Below are 21,660 nucleotides of genomic sequence, written 5' to 3'. Positions count from 1 at the left end.
GTGAGAGCAGACAGGACAGGAAACACAGCCTGCCCCCACCACAGTAATTTCCCCCCTGCCAGATGGGGTGAGGCCCAGTAGCAGCCAGGTCTCTTGGATGGGGCAACTGAAATTGTGGTGCGTATGGGGAAGGAAGGGGAGAGGTGCATTTGCAGAGCCAGGCAGCACGGGGCTGAGTGCAACAGGAAAACAGGCAGATGGGTTTGGGTCTTGGCCAGGCCAGCAGGGAATGAAAGCCAATGCTAAGAGGCTGATATTCAGCCCTGTAAACAACTGTTGCAGGTCTCCAGCCAGGTCCTCAGAGGGCTGGTGTCCAGGTTGGATACTGGCAGAGGCCAAGGACCAACCAGCCTCCCCAGGGGAGACACCTGTCAGGCCAAGCTGTGATACACTGCCTGGTGGGGCTACAGCAGTATGCCTGGCTGCTGGCCATGCCGCTCCTGACCTGGAGTAGACTTGACCTCCGTGCCTTCCCCGAGCCCCCAGCATCCCATTCCCTTCTCGCTGCCTCCTCTCTTCCCACCCTGTTGTCCATGTGTCCCCCACTGCTGCATGTACCTCAGGCTCCGCTTGTCCGTGTCATACTGCTCTGGCAGGAGCCCTGCCAGGGTGCGGTAGATGATGACGCTGGCCACGGCCTGGCCTTCGCCCAGGTCTGGATGTCTCTTGTGCCGGGTAAACAGGCCCAGCTCCTCCTCTTTACGTTCCTCCCTGTCCTGCTCCTCCTCAGAGTTAGAGAAATGCTTGACATTGGCTGTCGGGGTGTCTGCAGGAAGAACCAAGAGCCCCCTGAGAACCGGGATGTGGTGAGACAAATATGGACACAGTCACAATCAAAGGGAGCCCCAGGAGAGGTCGTGTGGCTCTTCTTGCAAGGCAGGCTGGTGCGAGCAAAGCACGCCAAGCTATGCCATGGGCATGCCAGGGCAAATCCAGAGTGACTCTGAGGACCAGCACACTGAGAGCAAAACCGCAGCTTGTGTGGTGGCTCCCTTCCAGCCCACAGCCCTTCTGCCTACCCCAGCAGTGCTGATGTCCCTTGCAGCCTTGCAGTGCCAGCCCTGGACTCCCCACCCAGCTCCCTATCGCTGGTGCAGGGGCCCTTGGCTGCCATTCCTATTAGAGCTCCCCTGCAGATGACACCACTGACTCACATTTGCCTTCGGGGGCCCTGAAGACAGTTTCAGGTAGGATGACAGTGGTCTCCAAGTCTGCAGGTTTCTCACCCCGGAGTGCCTCGTAGTGAGGGAGCTTGGCACCAGCAAAGTTCATCTTGTCCAGCCGCACCACAGAGATGACTGGTGGGGAAACACGCTCTTGTTAGGTAATGGGCACATGAACCAGGCCTAGGGAACCTGGCACCAGTGGCGTTGTGAGCCTGGCCCCTGCCTTGCTTAGACAAGAGAGATGCACAATGCCCAGGAAAGCACCCAAACAGCGTTTCTCTGTTGTGAACAGCAAAGATCCTCATGCTTCTGCAGCTTCTAGTGGCTGAGGCTCATTTTTGGCATAAGGATAAGAACTCCCCCCACTGGTGCAAGGCAGCAAAAGCCAGATGAACTATGGAGGCTACATCCACCTCCTCCCAAAATAGAGCAGTTTGAGCACACAGTGTGAGAGGCCTGTGTACTGGGCTGGGCAAAGGGAGCTACTGCTGCATGGTACCATGTCCTGGCCCTGAAGCCTCTACTCAGACAATTTAGCCTTCCTCGTGTTAAACAAGACAACGGACACCAATGGGGTCCAGGTAACCCCTACACCCAGCTGGGTCTATCTCCTTAGGAGCAAGGAAACATGAGCCAGCAGCAGCAAGGAGCATCAGAGTAACCTCACCCACCTATTTCAGAGACCAAGATTGTGGGGGTGATGTTGTGCCTGCCCAGCTTCAGCTTGCTGGGGGCTTGGTTTGATCTACAACCTGCCCTCCTCCTCAGACCTGGGAAGCGATGCCCAGAGAAGGGGGCTGAGGGAGCAGGGGGCGTATCTGGAGGGCAGTCAGCTCCATGGACAGCAGCTGCCTGCATGTTTTCCAGCTATCATCACCTCACCCACCAGCTACTTCATTCAGTGTAATATATTGGAAGAGGATCAGCTCCTGTCCTCAATGGCCACATCAGTTTTCTGGTTCTCTTCAGAGGGCCACCATCACTGCCACAAAGGAAGGGGCCACACAGGCCCTACTGCACACAGCTCATTGAGATGCTGCACACGGCATCAAGGCATCCCCACATCCCCCCCTACACACAACAGAGAGAGATGCACCCCCCCATACATACACATGGATCACAAAGGCACCATTCCCCCTGCCCACACATGTACTGCCAAGGCACCACCCCTCTGCCTACACCCATACACACGTCACCACGGCACAGCCTCCGGTGCTCACCGATGTTAGGTGTGATAATGGTGAAGGGACTCAGGTATGTCTTGCGCATGTTCTGTGCCAGGGCGCTGGCGTAGTCTTCGTAGTGCTTCAGCAGCCAAGCAGTGCCACCCTCTGTCTGCTGGATTAGGTCCCAGTGCCGCTTGTTGCTGATGTCCAGCAGGGCACTGCCCACCTGCAGCAGGTTCTGCACAGGCATAGGTAGCAGCGCAGTCAGAGGCAGGTAGAGTGCCCCCTCTCCCAGGGGGTGACAAGCAAAGCTGACAGGTGGGGGACCCAGAGCACGGCTCTCCAAGCATCTTGCTGCTACAGCCACCAAGTGTCATGGCCCCACTCCAACCAACATAGGCAAGAGTGAGTACACCCAGGGACAACCCCTCTACACAGGAAGGATGTGAACAAGTTGGAGAGAGTCCAGAAGAGGGCAACAAAAATTGTTTGGGGGCTGGGGCACGTGACTTATGAGGAGAGACTGAGGGAACTGGGCTTATTTAGTCTGCAGATGAGAAGACTGAGGGGGGATTTAATGGCAGCCTTTCACTCCCTGCAGGGGGGTTCCAAAGAGGATGGAGCTGGACTGTTCTCAGTGGTGGCAGATTAAGACGCAATGGTCTCAAGGTGCAGCAAGGGAGGTTTAGATTGGATATTAGGAAAAATTTTCTTCCTAGGAGGGTGGTGAGGCACTGGAACAGGTTACATACAGAGGTGGTGGAAACTTCATTCTTGGAAGATTTTAAAGCCTGGCTTGACAAAGCCCTGGCTGGAACAATCTAGTTAGTCCTGGTTTAAACAGACCCCCAGGCAGGGGCTCATGTCTCATCAGCTACATGCGGGGCTTCCAGCCATCACCACATCCTCAGAGCACTTCATGTGGGGATCCATCCACCCACACAGGAATGGGGGAACCTTGTATTTATAGCATGCCTATCACCCTGGTACCTGGTTGCAATGGCCTGAAATGCAGGATGCTTCACAGGTAACATGCTGCTCTCTCCAGGGAACCACCCCTCCCCTAATCTAAGTGGAGCTGCGGTACACAGCCCTAACTCCCTAGCTAGCTTCTTCACATGGAAGCATGGGGAGCCCACAAACTGAAATGGGGTAAGCCTCCAGCACTCCCAGCCTGCCCCAGGCTAGGATGTCCACAACATCCAGTGGCAGCCTGAGCCCAGATGATCCCAGGACCTCATAGATTTCCTTGACATTGGGGCTGGAAGGGACCCCGAAGATCAAGTCCAGCTCCCTGCCCCAGGGGCAGGAAGTCAGCTGGGGTCAAAGGACCCCAGCAAGGTAAGCCTCCAAGCGTTTCTTGAATGAGTCCAGAGTAGGTGCCTGCACCACTTCTGGAGGGAGTCTATTCCAGGTCCCGGGGGCTTGGACAGTAAAGAAATGTCTTCTTATGTCCAGCCTAAAATGGTCTTGTAGGAGTTTATGACTGTTGGTCTTTGCTTTTCCTTGGGGCGCTCTGGTGAATAGACATTCTCCCAGATACTGATGACATCCCTTGTGTACTTATAAGCAGCCACCAGATCGCCCGAGCCTGCACTTTTCCAGACTGAAGTGTCCCATGGCTCTCAGCCTGTCTTCATAAGGCCTGTTTTCCTGCCCTCTGATCATGCACATGGCTCTCCTCTGGACTCTCTCAAGCTTCTCCACATCCTTCTTGACTGCGGAGTCCAGAACTGGACGCAATACTCCAGCTGCGGCCTCACCAAGGCCGAGTACAGTGGGAGGATGACATCCTGAGATTTACTTGAGAAGTATCTATGGATGCGAGCCAGGGTTTTGTTTGCTTTAACAGCTGCAACATCGCGCTGGTGGCTCATGGTCATTTTGTGGTCAATCATGACCCCCAAGTCTCTTTCAGCTGTGGTGCTAGCAAGTGTAGCACTGCCGAGCCTATAAGCATGCTACGGGTCCCCCCCCCGCCCCCGAGGTGGAGTACATTGCATTTATCAGTATTGAACATCATCAGGTTTGCATCCACCCATTTACTAAGCTTATCCAAGTCAGCCTGGATCACTAGCCTGTCCTCAGGTGTGGATACTATGCCCCAAAGTTTATACTTTCCGCTCTGCTGAACTGTCTCCTCTGAGCCCTCTGCAGCTTCACCCGCCTCTTGCTTCTCCTGGATGTTTTGTTTCTTGAGCCCTCTCACGAAGACACCCAGCTGGGAGTAATGCCCAGTCTGAACCTGGTGCCTCAGAGCACCCTGAAGGCAGCACTTTGCAGCCTGACCTTCCCATATGGCTATGCCATGATGTGGGCCAAAAAGGAATACCCAGCTCCCTCCTCATATCCCCTTGCTTTGGGGAAAGGTTGTATGAAACAGTGCCCTGCTGCGGCCTCCCCCATATGCCGCATGTCTGCTCCAACCACTAGGAGTGTCCTTGATTCACAGCCTTTTGCCCACAAGTGGATGGCACCAGGGATGCTCTGACTGGAGAGGTGCCACCTGCTCCCCTCCAAGCTCTGGCACTGCTTCCCCATGCCAATGGGTTCTGCCTCCATTCGAGTCCTCTGAGGTCCCTAAACACACAGTCTCTTGGCTGCCCTGCCCTGTTGTTACCTCCGTGAAGTGGACATCCTGTGTGGCAGCCAGGCCAAAGCCCTGCTGAGTACTTTCGTGCTCTAGGAGCCGAGCGGAGAGCTGGTAGGCCACCTTGATGTCACTGCCAAAGTAGCCGTCTGTGTGCTGGGTGGCATTGCGCAGCTGCAAGGCCACCTGCTGAGACTGCCCCGTGTCCAGGAATGACTCATTCCTCAGCAGCCGCTCTGCCTGTGGGCCAAGCAGCACACAGCTCAGTGCCAAGGCTGAGCACCGTGCCTCAGTCCCTTGACAGCCTGTGGGGGGAGGGGGAGAGGGAGCTTGGCAGAGAGGCTGGGGGCCCATTGGGGTTAGGGCTGGGGCTGCCTTCATTTGGAAGTACCACTGAGTGGCATCTCTCATGTGCATTGCTCTCAGATACAGCCTCAGGGACCACATCTTCTTCCTTCTTGTGCCCTTACACCCTTTCAGGGAGCTACTGAATAACAGCCCCATCACCCCAGTGCCCCAGAGCACCCTGATGACGGCAGCACTGCACAGCCTGGCTCTTCTACCAGGCTGTGCCATGACATGGGTTACCAAGGGGGACCACCAAATCCCTTCCCCACTGATGTGATGTGCAGCCCATGGAGCATGCACTGATCTTTCTGTCTCTGAACCAAGGTGCAACTGGTTGAGGCCAGAGTTCCCAGTAGGCACCGCTCTATCCAATTCTGAATGCCATAGCTGGGCCTCTCTTATCCAGTCACAGCACTGAATGCTGGTGGTTGTAAGTCTCCATAGTCCCCACCTCTATATGAATGAGAAGCACAGGTATAACCTGATAGCGCAGTTCCTGTCTAGGCTGGGTTTTGGGGTCTCTAAATCTGGAGCTCAGATCTGTCTCCAACAGGGAAGACACCACTTACAAAGCTCTTGAGCTCGGCAAAGGTCAGCGAGGTGCAGTTGAAGAGGTTGGGAGCCAGCCAGCCTTTGTGCTCATCACAGTGCCGCACAGCTGTCCCTGGAAGGGAGGAGAGAGAGGTCACCGTGGAGAATGCCATGCCCTCACAACAGCCCTGCCAGATGTTGCCAGGCTCACATGCTGCCAGGCTACTGCCTCTCCGAGCATACAGCAGCATTAGCATGGCACAGAGGCAGTAAACCAAGCCAGCACCATACTGCAACGCTCCAGCTGTCCTGGCCACCAGGAGCCCTGCATATGCAGAAAGGCCTGGGGTGTCACACTATGGCCGTGGCCCCTGTATACAGCACAGTGGTGCAGCACCCACCCTGGCACCACTTCCTCATGGCACAGCAGCACACAGTTACCAAAAGATCCTTTGGGGCAAGGTGCCGCAGCTGGAAGGCCAAAGCGGGTACGGGGCCACCAGATGTTGGCTTCTATGGCACGAGGGCAGCTGTCATAATTCACTGAAAGGCAAAGAGGCAGCATCAGAGTGGTGGCTGGGGCCACACTGCTTTGAGAAACCCAGGAACACATGGGGCAATATGAGGGCTCACAGGTTGGGAGCAGCCCCATCTAGTCATGCCTTCAGGAAAGCCATAGCTGGAGCATCCCAATCACAGCTCCCACACCAATACTGGCCTGCCGAGGTGCAGGCAGACATTAAGATCCCATATGGGAGTCTGCGTTACAAGGGATGGAGGGGACAGGAGACCACCCAGAGCAATGGAGAAGCCCACAACTCCAAGACTCAACAGCAGAACTTGGGTTGGGATATTTCTGTGTTCCAGGGCCCACCCCGCCAAGGGCCCTTGCTGGCATTCGCCACTTCTGAGCTAGGTGTACCTCTCTGCATCCAAAGAGCTCCATGCAACTGATCCCCAATGGCAGGGGAGGTGGAGGGCAGGAGGCTACTTTGCTATACCCAAAGAGCAGGATACATGTTGGGGGGAACCAGAGCCAGCCCAGCGGCCACATCTCCTACCGCCACTAGACACTTCCATCTTCCAATCCCAGCAAAGTGGACAAAGCCATCCAACTAGGACTTCCCCTGTTAAAGAGGCATTCAGTCCTCCTGACTCTTCACAGCCCTGTTTGTTGCTGGGATCCATCTCCTGCTTCCCCTATGTCACAAATGGTGCTTGTGCTCCAAAACGTGGCCCCCGCCCCTGGGGTTGTGCCAACCTTCACAGCCATTGGTGGTAACCTCAGCAAAGGGGTTATCGCAGTGGTCGCAGCGGCGCCCGATGACACCCGGCTTGCACTGGCACTGGCCCGTTTCTGTGTCACAAAGACGTGACAATGAACCTGTGGGGTAGCAATCACACAGCAGGCAGGAGTTGCTGTCCAGTGGGCGGTAGTGATTTTCCTGGGGGCACAAGGAAACACAGGACATCAGCCCCAGGACAAAGGGAGGGCAAAGAGAAGTGGGAACTGCATATCTCATCTACAGATCAAGTACAGCACAGGCAACAACAGGGAAAGGTATCCTTGCTCCCCCCTGCCCTGAGGACCTCTCTCTGAGGAGAAGGAAATTCAGTTAACCCTGACCCAACCAGTCCTTGGCCCTACACCTGAGGTTGCCAATAAAGGTCTCCATTTGGAAACAGAGGAATGACAGGGACTTACTGTGTCACTGAGTCCAGCCCCCTGGTATTCCTGAGACAGCCACATCCCTTAATCCTATTTACAGACCCATCAAGCTCTGTGTTCGAAGTAATGTTTGCCCACAAGGCTCTTGGGAGGCTGTTCCAGAACCTCACTCCACACGTGGCTAGAAACCTAATTTCTGGTCCAAATGTATTCATGGCCAACTTACATACATTGTTCTTATTCCAATATTGTCCTGGACCTTAAAGAGATCCTCTCCATCACTGGAATTATTTCTAATGTATAGAAATCAGTCCTTATCCCCCCTCAGCTTTTCTTTTGCCAAGCTGAACACACCATGTGCTCCCAGTCTTCTCTTGCATGTCTGGCCTTTGTCACCCTCATCAACCCAGAAGTCCTTCTTGGCACTTCCTGCAATCTAAATTTATGTTTCTTGAAGTGGGGTGACACAAACTGTACCCTATACTCCAGATTAAGTTTTACAAGGTCCCGTACAATGGTGCTAATATGTCCCTCCATCTGCTGGATAGATCCTCCCTGATCCAGTCTGAGATTATATTTGCTTTTCTCACAGCTGCATCACATGGGTAGTTCACACTCCATCCCAGGCCCTCCCTCCCTCCCTCCCTCCCATCTGCTGAGTTTCTGGTGTGGAACAGAAATCCCTGTTCTCAGTTTCTCAGCGCCCAGGGAGAGTGCAGCCAATACACGCAGCACAACCAGAGCAAGATGGGAGACAGGGAGGCCCTGGACCCTGCCATGCTGTATTCCCATCCCAGTCCCCTCCTCCCATGCTTACCGTCTATTGGCATATCCCCAACCCACTCCCACTCTCCAGCCCCCACACTTACCTTGCAGCGACACTCCCCAGTGGTTTTGTTACAGTCCGAATCAAAGCCTTTGCTGATGTCACAGTTGCAGGGGCCACACATGGGGTGCCCCCACCAACCCCGTGGGCACGGCTGGTCAATCCTACCATAGAGCAGGCACCACCATCGTTACACATAGATACAGGCACCACACTGCTCCACATGCCCACCCTGTACACACCCAGCCCTGCACACCTGGCCCACTCAGAGACATGGTACTAACCACACTGACACCACCTCTTCAGACACACGGCACATGCATGGGCCGACTACACAGGTGTGCACGCTCTGCTTCCCCAGACTGCCCTGCACATTTCTTTCATGTTCTCTCTTGCATGCCCCTTGCAGGTTCATTGCACACATACATACAGCACATGCAAACGTCCCTGCCCCCATAATGCTTGGTGACTCACTTGTTTTCACAGTAGGGCCCGAAGTAGTTGTGGGGGCACTCACACGTGTAGCCATGTGAGGAGCTGGGCTTGCGGGTGCACACAGACTGGTGCTCACACGGATTGAGGGAGCATACGTTCACGCAGTTATCTCCATAGTAACCTGGAACAGAAAGAAGGATGCAGCCGGGGTTTCTGTCACCCTCATTCCCAGCTACATCAGCCCCAGGTCACCCCCACATCACTGGGAACAGGGAAAATGCAGTGCTTGCAGCCAAAGAGATAGGCTACAAATAAGATGCCTGGTCTCTGACAACTATTTTATGGGGAGGAAGAGCAGGCTTAGACTGAAATGAAGCAAAATGGATGCTTTCCCCATCCCAAGCCAGAGACTCATGCTTCCCTGCACTCCCAGGGTTGGCTGGATGGGACAGGACCAGCTAAACCTAAGCATCCTGGGTATCATGGTCCCATTAGAGTAGGGGGCACAGGGGAGGGGTGTCCTTCCTGACCCTGCAGGTGGGGTTTGACCAGAACCCATGCACAGGAATCCCCAGTAAGCCAGGAGTTCATGCCCCTGTGCTCCTTCTAGCATGTCTGGCCCATCCCTCACCTGGGTCGCAGCTGCAGGAGTAGCTGTCCCAGTCATCACTGCAGTAGCTGTTGTCTGGGCAGGGGTTTGAGTCGCACGGGTCCGGGATGCTGCAGCCACGCTCCACGTTCACCCTCTCAGCCTGGTTCACATTCAGGGCCACGGCACTAGCCGATGTCTCCCCGATCCGCACACCCTGCAAGGGCACAAAGACCAAGGAATCCCGTGCCCAGCTGAGCTGGAGTTCCCCCTCCCCGATCAGAGCAGCCTGGGGTTCCCGTTGTGCATTCCAGCCAGCAGCCGCGCTGGGATAGCACTGCCTATGGGTTAGTGTATGGAATTGGGACCCAGGAAACTTGGGTACTAGTCCTGTGTCTTCCGCTGAACTGCTGTGTGATTCTGGGATGATTCCCCATTTCTAAACATAGGCACTATAATGAGGACACTGATCTACTGATGGAAAGTGCTGCATGAAGGCTCAGTATTCCTATTCCCCTTTAGGACACCCTATCAGTCCCTGGTGGTAGATCTGAGATCCCCTCAGTGTCCTACTGCTTGTGGCATGGTCATAAATACACAGAATATGACAGGGATTAAAGCTGGGACCTTCTGCAGCTTTCTCCCACCCACACTCAAGGGGCTCCTCCATCTGGGAGTCGGTAAGTGGCTGCTGTAATCTCACTGACTGGCCCCTCCCACTCAGCCCAAGGTCTCTGGGCTGGCACATGCCCCCTGATCTCAGCGGGAGCAGGGATGGGGCTGCCCCACAGAACTATGATCAGTGTCTGACCCCACATGCCCCAGCCTGATGCCACCCATGGGTGGTGCCCAGCCTCTTGCAGACCTCCCTGTCCCAGCCAACTAGCTTATGGTGTCTCTTTGGGACCCTGACCAGGCCTTGAACCCCGACATGACTCTCCAGAGACCATCCTCCAATACCTGCATGCAGCCACGGAAGCCCTGATGCACCTCGCCCAACTCGCCTGCTACACCACCCACGCTCAAGTTACGCAGCTTCAGCCCGTGCAGCTCACAGCTGATGTCCTCGACCACCTGTGGAAGAGATGCAGCAGCAGATGAGCACCTGGTGGGTTCATCTGATTCATCTCTACACTGTGAGAAACCATCTGTGGTTGTGTTTCCTGCATTAGAGGTGCCCCCAGGCTGGAAGAGCATGGGCACTATGGGTCAGACTCCAGACAAATTATAAAGTCATAGAGAAGTAGGACTGGGAGGGACCTCAGGAGACCATCTAGTCCAAATTCCTGCTCGAGGCAGGGTCATTCTGTCTACACTGTCAAATGTTTGTCTAACTTGTTCTTAACAACTCTGGGAACAATCCTCCCACCTATGTACCAGGCACAAAGCTCAAGACCTCACAAATACACCTTAATTTGTCACAAGTAAAGAAGGGGGGTGAGGGCACTGTCACTGCCCTGCTGCTGCAAGGACAGGAAGCAGTTTGTTAAAATACGTCTGAGAGATCCAAGGAAGTCGAACTTGTCCCCCTCTACAAAGGAAGGCAACAATTACCACAGTCCATGCCAATCTGAGGGTGGAGTAAAATTGGAGTGCACTGCTAAAGATTTTTTTTGATCAATACCGATGGCCGATAATTAATCGGCCGTATTGGCCAGTACTGATCCGATTGCCAATATGCAGCCCAGCAGCTTGGAGAGCAACATCCAGCCAGTAAGTCTGTGGGGAGGAAGGAGCGTGGGGGAGGGAAGGGGCATAAATGTGGCAGATTAAGGCCCCCATGGTGAGGGAAGGTGTGAGGCTGGGGCAGGTGCTGCCCAGCCAGGGCAGAGCAGGGTGCGGGACAGAGCAGGGTGTAGGCAGCTTGTCCGGTGGGGAAGGAAAGGGAGGCGTGGCTTCTGCCACTGTGCGCACCCCCGGGGGAGGCATGGGGGGCATGTGCCCTTCAGATTTATGTGCAGGGTGAGGGCAGGCTGCCTGCTGAGGGCTTGGGGCCAGGGGCTGTGCTAGCCTCTTCCCGAGACGGTGACTGGGCTGGGGCTGTGCTCAGGACAGGGGCAGGGCAGGTGGCAGCAGTGCTGGAAGGGCGGGCTATGGAATGAGCTACAGCTACCCCAAAATTTGCTGTAGCCACCCCGTAGTCTCTCCCTCCCAGCACTGCTGCCACCCACCCCACCCCTGCTCGCAACCCCAGCCCAGCCCCACTGGAGGGAAGAGGCCATCAGAGCCGCCAGCCCCAAGCCCAGTGGGCAGCCTGCCCTCACCCTGTGCACAAATCTGTGGGACACATACCCCCTATGCCTCTCCTGGGGCTGCATGCAGTGGTAGCAGCCACTCTCCCTCCCCATCCAGAAGAGCTGCCTGTGGCTTCATCCTGCACCCTGCCCCACCCTGGCTGGGCAGCACCTGCCCCTGTCCCAGGCCCACTCCCGCCCTCACCATGGGGGCCTCCATCTGCCCCTCACGCCCCTTCCCCCAAACAGATTTACCGGTCGGTCACTGCTCTCCAAGCTGCTGGGCTGCACTCCTGGCCATGTGCACGCTGCAGCTGTGCACATGCACACGTCATTTATCAATGACATTATTAGCTATACCAGCCAAAAAAAAGCCAATTGCCGATAATCTCAATTTTCCTTTTTTCAGTGCCAATGCGATATGGACCGATATACTGGTGCACTTCTAGGTAAAACTCTTTCCTGATCCTGAATGTGGGGATTGGTCTGACCCTGAGCAGAGGGGCAAGACCCTCTATAATCAGGAACCTTTTGGGTTTTTAAGCCCCAGCAAAAGCAATGGCACATCCCAGTCAAAATCCTCAGCCTTGGCTGCAGCCAACACCCAGTACTTCTGAGGAAAGTTAAAAAGTCCCAGACAGTAGCAGCAACAGGAGGGGATAATATTCGTTCCCAGCCACACATGGTGACCAGCAAAACACAGAAGCATGGGATAACCAGACATCCTCCACTCAGCACCGCAACTTGGGGACAGCAAACACCTCTGGGCAGAGCAAGGGAGAAAGCCCAAGGCTGGGATGGGAAGGTGCTGTGCAGAGGTCTGGGCATCTCTCACGCTCTCAATCCTACTGTCACCAGCACTAAAATGAACACTCAAATTTTTAAGCAACCAAAAACAGTTGAACATAATAGCAACAACCCCATGCCTGATCTCTCCTATTGCTTCTCCCCTACTCTGCTCCTTTATGATTGTCTCCGAAACCAGTTCACCCTGCCCTGCCCCACCCTATCCCGCACCTGGTGGAGGCCATAGTCCAAGGCCATGACAGCCAGACACCTGGACTCCTGACTGTCCTTGCTGCTCCGAAGCTCCAGCTGCAAATGGTGCCAGTCACCGTCATTCACCTTCACCTGGTGCAGCCGCAGCACTGAGACGCGGCTGCTGGCCCGGTGGAAGCTCATCAACAGGTTGCCTTCATTCAGCTGGAGATGAGAGAAGGACAGGCCTGGGTGAGAACAGGACTCCCAACCTCTTCGGCAGGATTGCGGGGGGTGGGGATTAGGCCACATGCATATTGTGGTCTGGTCCATGAAGATACCGGCAGACAGACAGATACTGCATCCTGGTATCCCCAGCTGGGATTCCCAGATGCTGCAACACATTCTGGCCGGCAGGTGGCACTTAAAGACAGCGCACCACCATGTCACCCAGCCGCCAGACAGAGGCTGGGGCACCTGGCGAAAGGGAAACATCTCACAGGCCTAGATGGCCCCACCTGCACTGATCCTAGGATGAGCTGGGGGATCCACAGGGCAGCTGCTCAGAGGCTGACAGGGACACATGGGGAATGTGCGGGGCCACTTTTCTCATCCCCTGAGCAGGGCAGTCCAGAGCAGGTGCAGAACTTCCATCATGGAAAGGAATCTGCTCTGTCTTGCTGTTGCAAATCACCAGGAGCAGTGTCCAGGCCCTGCATTCTCCTGGGAGCTAGCACCCAAGCACAGCGCTGCATGACTGGCCTGGGTGATGCCAGGAAAGGGAGGCAATTGTACTCCCCTAGACAAGGGGTGTGGATCTTACTCCCCACCCTGGGCAACAAACACACCCCTTCCATCCTCCCATGGAGCTCTTGCAGCCACCAGAGAAGCCCCTGCAGGCAGGGTGATCGCTCCATCCCCATCCCCATTACACCTACCTGCAGGGTGATGGTGGACAGCTGCCCAGCGAAGGCTCTCAGGAGGAAGCCGTTGGCCTGGCGGGTGCGGAACATGAGCCCGATGTGCCAGGGCAGCGTGATGGTGATGGCCAGGTTGCTCCAAGCCACTAGGCTGTTTCCTAGGAAGCGCTGGGGACTTGCCATCTCTGCCAGGCACAAAGAAATACCATGAGCCGGAGGGGATGGCTCCTGCCCTGAATGGACTCCAGAAGGGCATGACCTTGGGAGCCATGTAAGCCTGCAGTTCACCCAGAGCCTTATTTGGGGTCTGATCCCACAGGCCACAGTACCCTGCTCACATCAATTCCCAGAGCTGGGGGCAACATCTCCACCAGGGCGAGTGGGGATCTCACTGTGACACATCAGCCTTTCACTCTGCCCAGCATAAGAGTCACCCTCTCCCTCCACCCTCCAACAAAGCAAGAGCCAGCAACAGCTGGAAAGGAAGCTGCTTTTGGGAGGGGGCAGAGGCAGCTGCCACCCCTCTCCCTCCCCAAGAAAGGACCAGTTTTAACTACATCACAATTTGTCCTTTTTTTTCCCCCCCCTAATTCTCCACTCAAGAAAAATGATATTCTGGGAAAGACAATTCCAAATCTGTCAGGGCCCTTTGGCTTCCCAATTTTAAACAATGTTTTGTTTAAAAATGGTTTTAATTTTTTCCAAATAAACCAGAAATGAGAGGAAAATGTGCAACACCTTTTTTCAACAAAAAAAGTTTTTCTATTTTTTTTTCTTTTTTTACTCTTCCAATCAGCTGAAAAGGTCTGAGAAGTGTTGGGTTTCGCTCACCCAGACATGCTTTGGGTTTTAATATTTTGGGACCCCCCTCACTATCCCAGCTCCTGCACTTCCCTCAGCATCAGTCTAGAAGGGCTCTGCTGGAGGCACAGATCCCAGGGGGCGATCAGCTCCTCTCTTCATTCACAGGACCCCTGATATCTTCTCCCAGATTCAGGCCTCCTGGGTCCAAAGCATGAAAGGCAGCAACACCTACCTTGCTTGCAGGTCTTGCCCCCAAAGCCCAGGGGGCACTCACAGCTGAACGAGTCCCACTGGTTGACGCAGGTGCCACCGTTGTGGCAGGTGTTGCTGTCACAGACGTTCTTCTTGGCAGAGCAGCCTAGGGGAGTCCAGAAAGAGCTGGGATGAACCATGGGGTGGTGGGGAGTGATTGGTGGGGATCAACTCCTGGAGCTAGGGAGCAGCAGAACAGCAAGGGAGGGCCTTTCCCAATGCCTGTACCAGCTGACATGGGGCACCAGTGCCCTCACCTGTAGTGTTGGCCCTGGGTATAGCAGAGCCTCCCCTGCTCACTGTAGGTAGCTGATGCCACATGCCAGCCCAATGCATCCAGCCTGGCACTATGCATCCACCTCTGCGTCCTGGCAGTGCCATGTGTTATGCCCCTAGGCCATGCACCCTTGGTCTAGCACAGAGCCCACCCCGTTTCAATCCCAGCTAGGGCTTGTCATCCACTGGGCTGGTTCCCATGGCCACACAGCAGGCCAAGCCCGAGCGCTCCCTACCTGGCGCAGTGCCGTTGTTAGCAATGAAATCAGCCATGTCCACTTCCTGGTTGTCAATCAGCAGGTTCCGCATGCAGCCCACGAACTGCCGGTTGCGCACAGGGAAGCTCTCGGGCAGGTTGGGGATGCCGCCCAGGAGCAGGGGGCCTGTCAGATCCAGGGACCTAGGCAGAGGAGACAGTCAGAGGGAGGAAGGACTGAAGAGACAGGGCCCCCACCCCATATTGCCAATTTAAGCCACTGACAAGATACCCTCCTCCCCCACTCCATACAGCTGAGCTAGCAGGGAGCTGTGGGTCAGGAGTAAGGGGCACCCAGAGATGCCTGTCTTGCTTTGAAAACTTGCTTCCAGGCACCCTGCAGTGCCTGGTCCACCACCCCTCTGAAACCTCAATTCACTCTTACTTCTTGGTGCCCGACTGAGTCCCCTGGGCCGAGCATGAATAGTTGCCGAGGACTGCGCCAAACTTCAGAGCCACAGAAGTGTCACAGTCATCCACAGTCACCACAGCAACCTTCTGCTCCGAGGGCCCCTGGGGCACCCCTGATTTCCCGATGATGGGCTGTGGAGAGAAGACCAGAGGGCCATGACTAATGCAGTGGTGCAGATGAAACAGAGGACCCTGCCATGGGTAGGTGCTGTGTCCAAATGCATTGGGCACAGTCAGCACTTTCCTGTCCTCAGTGACTTTGGCGCTGTCCCTGAATGGGAGATTGTCCCAGGGAGGAGCCATTGGTACTGCTCCAAAGGCAATTTTTAGCTGCCAGCACCCAACAGCTGGGATTGAGTGGAAGAAGACAAGGCAGGGGCCAGTCCATGGCCTGCAAGCATGGGGGCGAGGGCTCTGCACTTCGGCACTTTGTTTTTAATGTATTTATAACTAAAGTTTTTAAAAGTCTGCCTGTCTCTATACACTCACCCCATCCCTCCATCTGTCCCCATCTTCTCCCTCCCTTGTTCCCTCTCTCTGGTCTGTCCTATCCCCCCAGCCCTTGTCCCAGTGTTTTACAATGTAATTCCTCTTTTGTCTGTACCCATCAGTCACTGTGAGAGCCAGGACTCTTGTCCAACCTGGCGTGGCAGGAAGCAAGACACTAAACCACAAGGACTTAAGTCCTGAACTGGTGCCACAGAAAGCAGGTACTGGGCAAGACAGGCCCAACAATCTAGTTTGGTGTGGCCTATGGTGGTTGCAGGGCCTTCCTGGGGCTGTGTCTGCCCAGCTCTCCCTTGGCACCATCACCCTATAGGAGCACTGGGGTAACCCCACTTCAGGCCACAAGGCTGTGAGGAAACATTGTCCCCTTACACTTCTCTGGTGCTCAAGCCCCAGCTGCCCCTTTGCCGGAGCCCACAACTCCCACCATCCCCTGGCCACATCAGTATAAAGCTCTGCAGCAAACTGAGAACGAAGGGGATGTGAAGTAATACAATCAGAGGACCATGGGCATTGCCCTAGGTCTGGCAGGGAACCCAGTGCTGTGTTCAGCCAGAGATGTGATGGGTCACAATGAACCTCAGCCCACGGTTACTGCCCCACTTCCTCCTGTCCGCCTAGCTTGACAGCCAGGTACTGGACAATGGCTGACTGGCAGCTGCCGGTGTGCCCTCCTCTGCCCCTGCTCACCTTGTTGTAGTACTGCAGCTGGACTGTGTGCCACTGCCCGTCGCTCACACCTCCTGGGATGAATGGGGACACCGCAGTGGTCGATTCCCCTGCCGGAAGGATGGAGGGGATGATGGTTACCAAGGAGGGACCTTTAGAAAGGGACTACATCAATCATGAGAACCAGCACCCTTTCAGCTGAGGTATCCAAAGCAAACCATGGGTTTCAGGGCTGAGCTGCTGCTCTGCGGCAGAAGACAGAGTCTCGGAGCTCCCTGCCAAGTGAGCAGGGGGAAAAGAGCCCAGAGTATGGGGTGTGAAGGGGGGTGTAGGGAGCTCTGGGCTCCGAAGGTGAAGGCAGCCAGGGGGTAAAGGAAGCTGGGAACTGGGAAGAAAAGGCAGGGAGCTGAGAACCAGCAGAAACTCCACAGCCAGGGGCAGAAGGGGAAGGTGGGGACTGGCAGTGGGGCAAAGGGAGACAGGAACTGGCGTCAAGGGGCACTGAGGCCCAGAGGGGTAGAGGGGAGCTAGGTGCTGGGGAAACAGGGCCAGAGCACTCCATACCTGCTGAGAAGGTGAGCTGGATCTGCTCATGGACAATCTCCAGGGCCACAAAATCATGCTTCTCATTGAAACGCCCGTTGTAGAGGAGCAGCCCATTCTGCTCCTTTGTAGCGAACCTGTGTGAGGGACAGAGGAGCATGAGTACCTCCATTGTCTGCCTCTCCCATCATCATGTGGGCTTCCCCACCTGGCATGGCCTGTGAGACTGGGATTGAGGAGCATCAGCACATCTATGCATGGAGGGACTCCCAAATGGGGATAGTAGGAGGCCACGGGTTGGTGCCCAGAGATCAAGGAAGGAACGGGACTAGGAATGAAGCTTCTGACCAGCACCTCCTCTCTCACCATACCTCACTAGGGAATGGGGAGCATGAGAGGGTACTAATACCCTCCTGCCCTCCTCCCGAGTCATGGCTAACTAACACCACAAAACAGAGCCATGAGGCACCATGCTGAAGGCAGTGGGAAGGGGGTCTCTCACTGGGGGGCTGTTTGAGACCAAATTCCAAACAGGTCACTTTTTTCTGATCATTTCAGCAAGGATTTTCTTTCCTCCCTGCTCTACACATGTCTGTGCTGTGCCACATGCATGGGATGGCTGCATTTCAGTCCTGGCCAAATAGTCTTGGCTGTACACAACCTGCAAAGGAACTCAGCAACCTGGCAGAGGATGGGGTGAGGGCATCTGCTGGGATTAATGTTGGGGGTGGGGAGGGAGCTATTCTTTATATTATGGTAGACTCTGGAGGGTAGGATTGGGGACCCTGTCACCAGGTGTTGTCTAGACATGTAGAGAAGAATCCAATTTCACTTTACCTGCCCAAATGGCAGGTCGCCAGCTGCAGAACTGCCATTTCTTGGTGCTCCGGCACCATTTGTGAATCTACTCCCTGTGCAACTCACTGCATCCACACAGCTACTGGGCATGCTCAGGAGGCCGCACTCTGGTTGGGCAAGTGTGTGGTCTTGTGTACACACACACACACACACACACAAGTTATCCAGCCAGCAGGTGTTAGATACTAAAGGAGAAGGCAGCTCTTATGCTGGGACTGAATGATTTGGGAACTTGCTCAAGAAATGGGAGAAGTGTTGGTTCTAGGACCCTCACCCATGGAGGATTCAAATCGCTCTCTCCAACTTTACAACACATGCGCTACCACCATGCCATGACTTGAGCATCGTCCAGTGCCTTTTGAAGTAGACAGTTAAAAGAGGGAGATATGTGGGGCCAGGAGGAACAGAATAAGCACATGGTTTAGTGAGATAAATGCTACTTGGGAAGTGACAGGCTTTGGGTACAACGCTGGCACTTGCTCTCTATGGGTTAGGAACTTCCCCATGGCCTACTATTCATTTAAGTCAATGCAAAGTGGAGCGACTCAGGTTCAAGAGGCAGCTGGATGGTGCCTACCCTGTGGTGTGGTAGTTACAGTAGTGTACTAGGAAGTCAGAGAACTGAAGGTTCAAACGCTCTCTGGGTCAGGGTACCTGGAACCTGGGCTTGCTTCCTGGACAAGTGCCCTCATTCAGCCTCCGCAAGAGAAGGTTGAGAGGCGACCTTGTGGCTGCCTGTAAGTTCATCACGGGGGCACAGAAGGGAATTGGTGAGGATTTATTCACCAAGGCGCCCCCGGGGGTTACAAGAAATAATGGCCACAAGCTAGTAGAGAGCAGATTTAGACTGGACATTAGGAAGAACTTCTTCACAGTTCGAGTGGCCAAGGTCTGGAACAGGCTCCCAAGGGAGGTGGTGCTCTCCCCTACCCTGGGGGTCTTCAAGAGGAGGTTAGATAAGCATCTAGATCCAGCACTCTTTCCTGCCTATGCAGGGGGTCGGACTCGATGATCTATTGAGGTCCCTTCCGACCCTAACATCTATGAATCTATGAATCAGACAGCTATTGGGGCGTTAAGCATGGGAGAATCTGGCTTCTCCCTCCCCATGGCTTGTGCTGGGAGCCACATGCCAGCCCCAGCACAGCCTCCTGCACACTCAGCAGCTGTGCAGATAGGTTCACAAACTGTAGGTAAGTGGCAAAACTGGCAATTAAACTGCCCTTTAGATGCAAAAAATGGATTCAGCCTGTAGCATCTGCCCCCCACCCCAAGACTTCACAGCCCAAAGAAGCAAATTGAGACACAGAGAAAGATGAGGTGGGGGGAGGATTCAAAGCCACTCAGCAGCCCAGAAGCAGAGCTAGGATTAGGCTCCAGATGTCCTGACTGCCATCTGAGTGGTTTATTGCCACCCTCTCCAACATATCCATCACTACAAGTGCTGGGTAGTCCAGAGTCACAAGATCACATCCCCCCAGCTCTCTCATACACCCACAAACCACAGCCTGCTCCTTCCTCTTCATCCACAGGTTCGCTCCAACATTACCTCCTTGCCTGTCCTGGCACTGACACTGTTTTTTGGGTCCTGATCCCTGATGTCCAGCCCTGGGCCAAGGGCAAGGGCAGCATGCCCGCCGCTCTCTCCTGGCTCGGACATTCTGCCCCTTGGCATGCCCACCTTGTAGCTGCAGCTGCCCCAAGCCTGGGCTGCAGACCCTCCTCTGCCTGCACCCCGGTACCTTGCTGAGTCTCTGGGCCTGCTTTACCAGCCGGCAGGGAGACCCGCAGCCATCAGCTGCTGCCTCCCCACTGCCCAGTGAGCTGTGGCCTCGCTGTGCTCACACTAACGGCTGACTAAACAGGTCCAGCTCCCCACCCCCCTTCTTCAATGACCCTGCACCAACAGGCCTCCCCTTTGGGCCGATTCATTACCTGCTGTCAGCACTCATCAGCCCCCCCCGCGGGTGATGGCCCCAACCTTGCCACAGAGAGTGGAGCAGGGGCTCCTGCCCAGGCTTTAACACAGCCGTCCCTCCACTGGGAACAAAAGCAGCCCAGGCAGGGAGGCTGTGGCCTGCTCCAGCCCTTTATTCTGGGCTGACAATAGAGGATGGAGTTGGCGGGATGCTGGGGAGGGAGAGGGCCCATTGATGGGGGTTATGATCTCATCAGAGCTCCCTGAATGACTGACAGCCAGATAATCGCCCACCCCTCCTGGAGCCCCCAGCCCCTCTGCCATGGGACTCATCCTGCTCTCCTTTAGGCTGCTGAGGGGAGCAGGAGCATGACTGAGCCCCAGAAGCTGAGCTGCTGGAGAGGGCTGGGGGCAGGGAGCACAGCAGATGCCCCTGGCCCATCATCAGAGGATTTCCAGCTGCTCCCCGAGGTGAGGGCTTGTGTTGAGCACGGCCGGCTGGACTGCAGGAAGGCAGCAGGCAGCACCGAGCGGCCACACCGAACCCGGTGGCCATTAGCCCCCTACCATGGCTCTTGAGCCCACAGCTATGCCCCTGCCATAGCCGGCTGGCTGCCAGGCCCCTGCCATGCTTTGCCAGCTACCATGGACACCCTGCTGCTCTGTCTCTATGTAATCAACCTGCTGGGATCCTCTGTCCCATTCTCTCCAGTGTGTAAAGGGGGTGATTCAGGGTCATGGAAAACTCGTGGGGACAGCCCCCCCATGTGTCCTGGCAGCAAACAATGGTCCCTTTCTATAGCAGACCAGAGGAAATCGGAGGGGAGGAGGGTGGCATCAGGCCCTGCAACAAAGATGCTGTTTACAGTCCATCTGCAAGACCCCCAACCCTCACCCTTTCCCAGGACACGGGCTGCAGCAGCTGGGAGTGGAGCAAAACTGGTGTTCTCCCCCAGGACACAAACACACTGTGCTTTCCCCCAGCCATGTAGGCTACACCAGTGGGCCATCTGGGAGACCTCAGATCCCTGCTCCCCACTACGGTCACACCAGCAGCTGCCCTGCTCGGTACCTCCTGCGAAATCCCAGAGACAGGCATGAAGAGCAGCTTCCAGAATTGGAGGTCACTGAAGGAGGCCGTCAACTATTGCAGGTTTGTTACATTAGACAATATGCTGGCGATGGAGCCCAGGAGTCCTTAGTCTCGGCCCTCCCTGCTCTAACCACGATGCAAACACCAGGAGTCCCAACTCCCTGCCAGCCTCTTTTCTAACCACTAGCTTCACTCCCATCCCAGAGCTTGAGAGAGATCTCAGGAATCCTGCCTCCTTGGCTGCTGCACTAACCCTTTAGGCCACGTTGTCCCTCGCTGTCTGTACTGCTCAGTCTGGGGATGAGGGAAGACTCAGACCCCTCCTTGCTCAGCCTTGCTAGGAGATTTAACCAAAGCCCCATGCTGGCACTGGGGCTTACTGGAATAAAAGTGAGATTGCTAGGAAAGGGACAGAAGATCTGGAGGACAGGGATGGTGACTGGCAGGTGGCTGGGGAAGAGAAGCCAGAGAGAGCGTGAAGTGAAAACAGCTCCATTCTTAGGGAGCCACAATCCCAGAGAGTCCCTGACTCGGACAACACCCCCAGCAGAGAACCTAGCTCTGGACAGCCCATCTCTAGGACAGCCCAGCTCTGAAAAGCCCCTCTCTCAGGGACTTCCC

General features: G+C 55.3%; 1 protein-coding gene across 2 annotated transcripts in view; it reads right to left on the bottom strand.

Moving 5' to 3' along the window:
* Positions 1–21,660, bottom strand: part of CELSR2 (cadherin EGF LAG seven-pass G-type receptor 2) — a 77,961-nt gene that overhangs the window by 15,361 nt on the left and 40,940 nt on the right. For both annotated transcript variants that reach the window (XM_019492472.2, XM_059717337.1), the window contains exons 4-21: positions 17,192–17,307; positions 16,649–16,737; positions 15,426–15,583; positions 15,021–15,184; positions 14,489–14,614; positions 13,471–13,637; positions 12,572–12,757; positions 10,281–10,394; positions 9,363–9,537; positions 8,771–8,912; positions 8,340–8,460; positions 7,063–7,246; positions 6,243–6,344; positions 5,840–5,934; positions 4,953–5,162; positions 2,387–2,570; positions 1,155–1,298; positions 559–766 (exon numbers count right to left, since the gene is read on the bottom strand). In XM_019492472.2, the coding sequence (XP_019348017.2) occupies positions 559–766; positions 1,155–1,298; positions 2,387–2,570; positions 4,953–5,162; positions 5,840–5,934; positions 6,243–6,344; positions 7,063–7,246; positions 8,340–8,460; positions 8,771–8,912; positions 9,363–9,537; positions 10,281–10,394; positions 12,572–12,757; positions 13,471–13,637; positions 14,489–14,614; positions 15,021–15,184; positions 15,426–15,583; positions 16,649–16,737; positions 17,192–17,307 (2,685 nt within the window). The remainder of the gene's footprint in view (positions 1–558; positions 767–1,154; positions 1,299–2,386; positions 2,571–4,952; positions 5,163–5,839; positions 5,935–6,242; positions 6,345–7,062; positions 7,247–8,339; positions 8,461–8,770; positions 8,913–9,362; positions 9,538–10,280; positions 10,395–12,571; positions 12,758–13,470; positions 13,638–14,488; positions 14,615–15,020; positions 15,185–15,425; positions 15,584–16,648; positions 16,738–17,191; positions 17,308–21,660) is intronic.

This window comes from Alligator mississippiensis, chromosome 14 (assembly GCF_030867095.1).
Source record: "Alligator mississippiensis isolate rAllMis1 chromosome 14, rAllMis1, whole genome shotgun sequence".
NCBI lineage: Eukaryota > Metazoa > Chordata > Crocodylia > Alligatoridae > Alligator > Alligator mississippiensis.
The sequence above is the reverse complement of the archived record's forward strand: the minus strand, read 5'-3'. Positions and strand labels throughout refer to the sequence as shown.